Source organism: Hyaena hyaena, unplaced genomic scaffold (genome assembly GCF_003009895.1).
Source record: "Hyaena hyaena isolate Hyena2069 unplaced genomic scaffold, ASM300989v1 scaffold_429, whole genome shotgun sequence".
Lineage (NCBI taxonomy): Eukaryota > Metazoa > Chordata > Mammalia > Carnivora > Hyaenidae > Hyaena > Hyaena hyaena.
Genome location: NW_024081060.1, coordinates 174,551 through 184,287, shown reverse-complemented (window position 1 = coordinate 184,287; position 9,737 = coordinate 174,551). Strand labels below are relative to the sequence as shown.

General features: G+C 51.4%; 1 protein-coding gene across 1 annotated transcript; it reads right to left on the bottom strand.

The window, feature by feature from the left end:
* Positions 1-458: 458 nt before the first annotated feature.
* FCAMR (Fc fragment of IgA and IgM receptor) lies at positions 459-9,459 on the bottom strand. Its single transcript, XM_039252662.1, has 6 exons — positions 9,313-9,459; positions 7,846-7,906; positions 4,166-4,504; positions 2,239-2,998; positions 1,494-1,612; positions 459-855 (listed from the first exon to the last, which is right to left on the bottom strand). The coding sequence occupies exons 1-6, from the start codon at positions 9,457-9,459 to the stop codon at positions 674-676; spliced, it is 1,608 nt and encodes a 535-aa protein (XP_039108593.1). The 3' UTR covers positions 459-673.
* Positions 9,460-9,737: the final 278 nt, after the last annotated feature.

Below are 9,737 nucleotides of genomic sequence, written 5' to 3'. Positions count from 1 at the left end.
ATGTGGGGGAATGATTTGAGGAATGAGGTTTGTTCCTTCTGGTTTCTATGGAGAAACGACCTGCCTATGGAGTCACCCCGGGGACTCCCAAATGAAAGGGGACTCAGAGTACTTCAGAGGCTGCTGAGCCCATGCCATTCAGCCAGTCAGCCACTCAGCCACAAATACTTACTGGGGGCCCTACTAAGCTGGAAGTTCTCTGGGGACATAGTGAGGTGGATCAAACACAACTACTGCCCTATAGGAGCTTAGAGTCTACTTGGGAAGGCAAGCCTCGTATACGGGAACATGATTAAATGTGTGCAGCAGACTGAGGGCTAACAGACTGAGAAGAGCAGGTGCCTAGCAAGGACTAGGAATGGTGGCTAAGAATTTGTCATAATGGGAAGTCTCTTCCATTTTCAAACTCCCAGAAACGGAAGTTCCACACTTTCCAAGGTGACGACCTTTGCCAGTATTTAATAAATCCTTTCTTGAAGCCTTCTTGGAGTCATATATCACCTTTGGCTGTGGAAAATGCTGGACTTTCCTGGGCCCAAGAATGGCCAGCCTCTGCTTCCCGGCATGGAGACCCAGGTCCATTGGCTCCCCTCTGTATAGGTAGAGAAAGGATGAGAAAAGGCTGAAGTCGTGGTGTTTGGTCCTGGGTCTCTTTCCATGGTGACTGTATAGCTTATTGTTCCATTCCTTGGGGGCCAGGGTGCCTCTCTGGGACAGTCAGGCTGACCCGAGTAGGAGAGTCATCCCAGAACATCTTCCTTTCCATGCGGGGCAGCTGGCCTGGCTGGAGGCACAGTTCCAGTAACTGCGTCATCTGAATCAAGGTGACCCCTGCTGCCGTTTCTGTTTCCTGAGCTGCACAGACACAGAGCATGCTGTGAGGGTGCTGGCAACTGAATTTGATTCCCTGAGTACCCCCCCTTCCCTAACCCCTACAACCTTATGGGAACTTTCTGACACAGATGAATTGCAGTTGAGCCCTTGGATTGAAAAGGATCGGGCCAGGCCCTCGGGGTCCTGGGGGCGATCATCTTAGCCTCTTCCACTTGCTCCCAGAACATCTTGCCTTCTCTTCATCATAGCTAAACACCATGGGACACTCATTTGAAGAGTATTGAAACCTAGCTGGAAGAGGCTTTCGGCTGGGCCATCACGCAGAGGGTGCAAATGTAGGTTGCTCCCACACCTGGTCCCTGGGGTCCTATTGTCTGTCGCTGGCCTGGCCCCTGCAGCTCACATGCCCACAGCTAACATATGCCTTGCCATCCTCTGAAAGATCTTCTCCTTCTGCTCGGGGATGTCCTTGAGGCACAAGCACAGACATGATTTTCCCATTTCATTGATGAACCAAGGCCAGGACTGGTTACATGGCTCAGTCTAGATTTCAGCATTTCTACATCCAGCACCAACTGTGACCCCACCCAGTCCGGAGGGTGTCCGGTGGGAACGAGCACTGCCTCCCCCAGCATTGGGGCTACTTCCGCTGAACTCACGCATACTATTTCTCCGCAGCCTCCTTTGCAACAAGACAAGAGCCACAAGCGCCAGGGGGAAGAGCACCGTGGAGACAGGAGTCAGGATCCGAGAGATGTTTTTCTCTCCTGGAGAAGCCCTGGAGTGGAAGTCACAGAAGGGAGGAGGGAAAGAGCGTAGGGGAGGGTGGGTTGGAGCTGGACAGGAGACGGAAGGCCATTTGGTCCTCGCCCCTCGCCTTGCAGGTGAGAAGTTGAGGTGGGGGAAGTCGGCTGCCCTCATTCCCACAGCGCATCAGCCGCCGAGTGAGGACAGGAGCCCCTGTCTTGTCCCTGCTGCACGGCGTGTGATGGGGGTTGACTGCCACGTGTCACGGTGGGAGAGAGGGCTGAGGGAGAGGCAGGGAATGCACCCTGGGCAAGGAGCTCTGCCCCATGGCTTCACGTCCTTCCCCTGTGGCTTCAGCAAGTACCTCCCCTCCCTGGAGCACTTGTTCCTCATCTTTAAAAAGAAAGTCCCAAAGCTTCCACCTAAACATTCTGTTACTCTTTTGTTTTGATCTTTGCTTGAAAACCACATGAAAATACTCAGGGTTTTTTAGCAAGGATCCTTGAACAAGGAAGGGTCTGTGATGTTTGTGGGCCTTGCCCTTTGCTGTCCTGAGGTTAGAGAGGGAGAGAAGTGAGCAGATAGAGGGGGGTGCGGAGGTCAGCCCAGGGAAGGACATGCCTGGAGCAGGGCAGAGAGGAGGGGCTGGGAGTTTACCTCTTCATGGAAGACTCCTTGCCCAGGGGCCTCCAGGGTGCAGCTGCCAGGGCCTGGCTCGGTGTTGCTTGGGGATGGCTGTGTCCAGCAGGCGTGTCTAGGTCCCCTTCAGTAGCCCCCTCAGGAGATGCCGCCTCTATGCTGGAGGGCCCCGGGGTCCACACGCCTGCACCTGGGGTCGTTCTTTCAATGGGCGCCAGGGCTTGGGGCTTAGGAATGGCTGTTGTTTCTTGCAAGATTTCCTGCATCCATTTTTCAGAGACCAGAGTTGTTGACCTCATGGTCCCTATGACCTTTCCAGCTACATCCAGAGCTGCTCTGACCCTCTCTGTTTCTTCTTGTGGACTACTGGCCTCAGAAGTTGTTACCTCCCTCCCCTCCTCACCAGGCCTAACCGTATTCCCTACGGAGCCTCTGCTGTCCCACGCCCAAACACCTTCTGTCGTGTTGGACACACCTCCGATTGTTGAAGCCAAACTCTCTGGAGCGGGGACTGTTGTCCAGACAGTACCCTCTACCCGACTACCTGTCCCTAGAGCTACTGCCCCACTTGTTCCTGGAGTCTGCCTGGCCTCAGCGGAAGTGGCTGTTTTCCTGGCTCCTGGAGTCAGAGCAACTTTGTGGAATCCTGTCCCTTGTCTTTCTATTAGCCAGGAGGTTCCTGGGGTCCGTCCATTGGCCGCAGGTGATGCTGTTCCCAAGGAGGCCATGCCAAGCTCACCGGCAGCCAGAGTGGGTGTGGGGACAGTGCTGGAAAGACCTGTGAAGGGTGGAAGGAGACGGCATAGGAAGGCTCTCCCAGCCGCCTACAGGGTTTAGCAAAGGACCCCAGGCTTAGAGTGTTTGCCGCAACGAATGCAACCTCATTACGCAATGCAGTGTTTGGTCAATATGTTGGATAAAATAAATATACGGGAAAACCAGATGGAATCTCTAATCTTTTTGCAAATATTGACATTTTATGGTTCTCTCTCTCTCTCTCTCTCTCTCTCTCTCTCTCTCTCTCTCCTCACACACTCTGTACTGAGCTGTCCTGCCTGCCCATGCTGGCCCCTTTCCCACCACATACTGGTCCTCAAATAGAGCAGCCAGTCTCGGCAGACAGTTAGAGTGACATCGAACAAGACAAATGCAATCCAGGCACTGCCGGCTCCCCAACATGCCACCTCTCCTGGCCATCCACTGCCTGGCCACCCTTTCCCGGGCTCTGGGTGCCCAACTCCAGGTCACTTCTCTGGAATCTGCCACCCAGAATGTGGACCTTGTAGCTGTCAGATGTCTGCTAAGGGACTTGGTCTCAGGAAGAGCCTCTTTTGTCCTGCATCTCTTACCTTCTCTGCTTGTCTGAACAAAGAGACACCATGAACTTAAGAAGCCACATTATTCAATTCACTCCCTTCTTGGAGTCCTCTCCAAAAATACATGCCACAAGATGTGGGGAGATTTGAGTGGGACAGTCTGCATGCATTCATTTTGGAAGCTTTTCCTAATATCTACCTTCCTTCTGAAGGTAAGGTAATTTCTTTCTGAAATGAAAGCTTACTTCTTTTTTTTTTTTTTTTTTTTAGTTTATTGATTTATTTTGAGAGACAGAGACAGAGCAAGCAGGGGAGGGGCAGAGGGAAGAGAGAGAGAGAAAGACAGAGAGTCCCAAGCAGGCTCCTCGCTGCCAGTGCAGAGCCAGACGGGCTTGAACTCAAGAAACTGTGAGATCATGACCTGAGCCGAAACCAAGAGTTGTATGCTCAACCGACTGAGCCCCAGGCGGCCCTGAAAGTCTACTTCTAAAAGCCCTTGCCCCACCCCAGCTTTTCCTCATCACTCCCCTTGGGCTTAAAGACCTCTTGGACCCGGCAGTCTTCTCCTGCACCTTCTCCTTCCCAGCATTCACTGCACCAAACTTGACCCACATGCCATCAGCTCGTACCTGCAGGGACGGTCAGATTCATGCTGAAGAAGAACATGTCGTTTTTCTTCCCAATGCCACAGCGGTAGTGGCCCGCGTCATCCGGGGACAGTTGGGACAGCCTCACCACAAACAGGCCTCTCTGCGGGAAGTCTGTGAGAGCCACGCGGCCCCGGTAGCCAAGGTGAGTGTAGTGGGTGGTGGACACAATGGTATGGCAGAACCACGTCAGGGGGCTGAGACGGCACCAGTATTTCCGCTCGTATTTGTTGATGGACAAGGGGGCATAACGGCACTGGATGGTGACAGTTCCCCCCAGCTCCCCAGACACCAGCCTCGGGCCCTTCAATGCGTTTGCAGCTGCAGGCAGAGAAAGGGGGAAAAATTGTCAAAGGAAAGGGAGAGCTGAGTATAGTCACTGTGGCGAGGTACAAGCTCCAAATTCTGCCAGAACCAGGGAACAGGCCAGAAAACGCCTTCCTGAAAGTAAAGCAAGAAGAACCCGTATAGAGATATCAGAGCTTAGCACCTGGGTCAGGAGCACCCCAACATATGGAATGCAGCTCATTCACCATGGTAACGGCAGAGCATTAAACCCAGCCCTTTTAGCTCATCGAGATGGCCCTGCGTGTTGTGTATGTCCTGAGGTCTAATTCTAGAAGACTCGGGGTCATAAATGCCATGACTGTATCAATATTCACTGTAGGTTTAGTTACCTGACGTACCACCAACTATGCCACTCTTAATAAGCATGAGTGGCAATTTATCATTAAAAGTCGAGAATATTAACAGTTACCAACAAGGACCTTCTCAGGAAAACAGCGGTAGTGCCCTGATAAAGCGTTGGTGCCCTCGCTTTGAGGAATTCTTGTGATCTACAAGATCTTGTGATACTTGTACACACAGGACTGTCTTTTCTTGTATGTCTCTTCCACGAATCAGCAGGATAGGGCTGTCCGACCTCGCAGTAGAAAGCTGATTAAGAATCTTTAACCAGGGGCAGCTGGGTGGCTCAGCTCAGGTCATAATCTCATGGTTTATGAGTTCAAGCCCCACATCAGGCTCACTGCTGTCAGCACAGAGCCTGCTTTGGATCCTCTGTCTCCCTCTCTCTCTGCTCCTCCCCTGCTGGCACTCTCTCATTCTCTCTCAAAAATAAATAAACTTTAAAAAAAAAAAAAAAGAAAAAGAGTCCTTAATCCGCTCTTGCAATTAACATTTTTTCCTTTTATTGATACCAAATTTAACTTGTCCTTAAGAACTCATTTGGTAGATTACTGATCAGTGGCTCCTAGTTATATATAATTAAGGTGTATATGTTATATTACATATAATTTGGAATATATTTGGTATGTACTATATGTCATTTGGAATTTAAAAAAATTTTTTAATGTCTTATTTTTTATGAGAGAGAGAGAGAATGTGAGCAGGAGAGGAGCAGAGAGAGAGGAAGACAGAATCCAAAGTAGGCTCCAGGCTCTGAGATGTCAGAGCAGAGCCCCAAACGGGGCTCAAACTCACAAACTGTGAGATCATGACGTGAGCTGAAGTCAGATGCTTTAACTGACTGAGCCACCCAGGTTCCCCTACGTCACTTGGAATTTTTTATTCGTCACCCGGGGGAATTAAAGAAAGAGCTAGCTAGCATTTTAGAATCAGCGTGGTGCCCATCTGGGTCCCTGATGCAGATTCTCTGCCTGTCAGTGGAGGCGGATGCCCTGAACGCATTCACCCATCATTTCCCGGCGGTCGTCTGTTACTATGGCTTCTCCCGGAGAGGAGCAAGGGTGGGGGGGCCTGCAGATGTGGGGTGGCCATGGACCCGAGACCGTCTCTGTGAGAGAGCACAAGAGGTCTGAGGCGGGACGGAGGGAGAGTGGTTGCACCTGCGATGGATGGCTTCTCCCTCCCACAGAGGGGTGAGAAAGGAGTGTGTTTCCTTGGGGCGGGGCCCGGAGGGCATCTGAGATGGGGTGTTCTGTGTGGAGGGGTCAAAGCAGAACCTGGGGCGAAGGGAAGACATGGACCATCAGGGGATCATCTAAGTTCACAAATGTGCCCACAAGGAGACGAGCCAGCTCTAAACTCCTGCCAGGCCAGAGCGCTCCAGGCCACCCCAGCAAGCAGAGCTCCCTGTCTTCTGCCTCTCCTCTCTTTTGCTCCTGGGACCCTACTGGGTCCTGAGCACCCACTGCAACATGGGGTGGAGACAGAAGAGAGCAACAGAGAAGACGGCCACCGCGTCCCCCGCGGCGCCTTCCTGACCGCAGGCCCTGGGTAGATGAGGGGGCATCTGGTTGAAGGAAGATTAAAGTGCCAACCAAAATATTTAACTGCACACTTAGAAATGTCAAATCTAGCATCTGACAGTTAAAGAAATCCAGTCAGAACTCTTACCTACATTAATACGTTAACAGAAAAATCATGGACCTGCCTGAGTTTTCATTTGGGGACATTTGCTTCTACTGAAAAATTTTGAAAGGGCTGGTGGGAGATTAAAATAAAGACATGGTCTGATTCTATTACAGAGAGTTCTTGCTCACATATTAGCTACCATTGATTCATTAAAATTCTGATTTGTTTGGGGCTCCTGGGTGGCTGTTGGTGAAGCGTCTGACTTCAGCTCAGTCATGATCTTGCAGTTTGTGAGTTTGAGCCCAGCATCGGGCTCTGTGCTGACAGCTCAGAGCCTGGAGCCTGCTTCAGATTCTGTGTCTCCCCGTCTCTCTGCCCCTTCTCTGCTTGCGGTCTGTCTCTCCTTCTCAAAAATAATTAAACATAAGTGCGTCTGGGTGGTTCAGTCGGTTAAGCGTCCAACTTTGGCTCAGGTCATGATCTCACAGTTCATGTTCGAGCCCCGCGTCGGGCTCTGTACTGACAGCCAACTCAGAGCCTGGAGCCTGTTTTGGAGTCTGTGTCTGCCTCTCTCTCAGACCCTCATGCTGTCTCTCTCTCTTGTAAATAAATAAAACATTTTTAAAAAATTTTTAAATAAACATAAATAAAGTAAAATAAAATAAAACGTAGACTGCAGCACATAGGGCCACTCATCTTCTGAGCCGGACCTATACCTGGCCAGGCTCCCACGCCAGCCTGCCCGCACCTGTTGCAAGATTCTGTCTTTTATCCACCTATTCCCAGTGCTGGGCATACGGTCAGCCCTCCAGAAATGAATGTTGACTTAATCAGTAAATGCATAGATATAAATTTTATTTACCCGTCTAGTTTCTTTATAAACTTTGAACTCCTTTTGTGTAGGACAGGTCTGCACCTCTAAGTCCTTGGTACTGGGCCTGAGTGTCTTTGAATGAGTGGGAAGGAGCAATCTGCCTTCTGTCTTTAATACACATGCCCTGGACCCCTTTCTTGGAAATGCAGCCAACTTTCAGTCATCAACTTGAATGGAAGAGAACAGAGATATTGGGAATATCAAAACAGTGAATCTTCTAGAAATGATCAAATCAGGCATCTGCCCTCTTGTGTGGCCGCTTGCCTCTCCTATTCCCCCTGGACTTAGATCTGACCGTTCCCCGGGTCCACTGCATGGCCTTGGATCCCCAGAGAGAAAGCCAGGGGTATGTCCAAACTGCCGTGGGAGCCCTGAACGCCACCAAGGGCCCTCCAGGAGCCTCTGCAGCCTGGAAGGCACGGGGCTCGTTCTGCAAGCTCTGCAACTGGGCCAACACTTGTTTGGGACTCACCTTGCAACAGACACAGCGTGAGGAGGAGGGGCATTTTCCATCCTGCCCTCTGGTTGCTGACCTACAAAAAACACTACAGTTGACGAAGCCTGAGAGGAGGCAAGGAGAAGCTGGGGCGAGCAGCGGGGAGACCGGGGCCGAGCTCCTACTCTCTCCAGGACCTCAGTTTGCTCAGGGCTGTGGCTGGATGGGCTATATCTAAGCAAGAGCAAGGCAGGAACTGCGTCCTCTGAGACAAGCATGACTCCATCCCACACTCCTAAGCATGCGGTTTGGCCTGGGTCACCCCCACCACAGCTGAAACGTCCCTACATTTGGGGTTTCTGTGTTCGGAAGAGGTAGAACTCCCTCTGTAGGATCCCAGCCCCCGCACCCACTTGTCAGCGTGGAGCTCCGAACTTGGGGGAGCCTCGTGGAGTGGAAAGACCACACACTTAAAGTTTAAACCTAGCCTAGAACTGGGGGGCCTTGAGGGTCAGTTTCCTCTCCAGGGAAATGAGCAAATGCGTAAGAGGGTTGTTGCACAACTGAAACTAGGTTGCGTCAGGAAATGCTAGCCCCAGGTTGCATCAGGAAACGCTAGCAATGTGCTCTATGCAGAGTATCCCCCTCTCCCTTCCTCCTTCACCCCTTCTTTTCCGCAGAAGGAGAATTGATTCTTTCAAGGGAAGCTTCCTATTTCACTGTTGGCCACTGCTTCTAGTCAGTAACAAGGAGTTAAAAATGAGCTCTCGGGACAGGCAATTGTCTGCATGACTATCCTAGTCTGTCTCTTCTCCACAACTTCTAGAAAACGCTCCCTGTCTTCCCATCCACACTGATCTCCCTCTGCTCTGGTCTCTCCTGCTGGCCTGGGATGGGACTTTCAGTGTCATTTCTCTGCCTCCAGGCTCTGGAACAGGATGCAGGACGACGTAGGAGCACAGCACACAGCTATCGTGAGCAAGAGGCGACCGCCCCTGTAATAGACACCATCCGGATCCCTACTCAACAGTCTTCTCTAGTCTGCTGATTATAAAGATAGAGATTGTACGTTATACTTCATTTGTATTCCCCCTAGGGTTTTCATGGGTGCTTTCTGATTAATTAAAAATCTCTGCTTTGAATCTATCTACTGCCTACAATTCTTGGGATCTGTTAAAAAAAAAAAAAAAAGCAAACTAAAGTTAGCCATCACCATCTCCTTCCTCCAACCCGTACCTCACTATTGTTGAGAACTAGACCAGATAGTCAGTGGTCTGGCCCATGGACAGGAGACTCTCACCCATCCCCTCTGGCCCAACTAGACAAAGCCGTACAAGGCCACTGGTCAGCCTGGGACATAGGCTGAAGGAGGAGAAAAGGGAACGGTGGGGGGAGGGGGGGCAAGAAGTAGAAGAGGCAGAGGAAAGGAAGGGAAGGGAGAGGAGGTAACAGTAGATAACAAGAGGGTGGTAGGATCCCTGGGCTGGCCCTGTAGCTGCAAACTGTCCACTTCAGCTCGGCTCTGCCCAGCCACCCCCTCTCCAATCTTGGCTTCTCTATCCAGGTAGAACCCTGAGAGTGGTTGGGGTCGGAAAAGTCCTCAGGCTTCTCACGCCTCCTCCTCGATGCCCTCATCTTGGGCACGGCCATGGTGGCCATAGTCCCTCTGTGCCGCCCAGAGCTTTCTGGCTGCCTGCCCTCCCCCAGAGGCTCTCCAGGTGTACCTGTGCCTAATCTGTTAGTTTGATTAATGTGCACCAAGCCCAGGTTCCTGGGGCTTGTTTTCCCAAGGCATTAGGTGCTGACACAGCACAGGTTGAGGTCAAAGTCGGCCTGGCTCCTCTTGAGAACACGGGTGCAGCAATCTCTAGGCTCAGGAGCAAAAGCCGCCTCGCCTCCGGGGGCAATGAGGAAGCACAGCGTGAGAT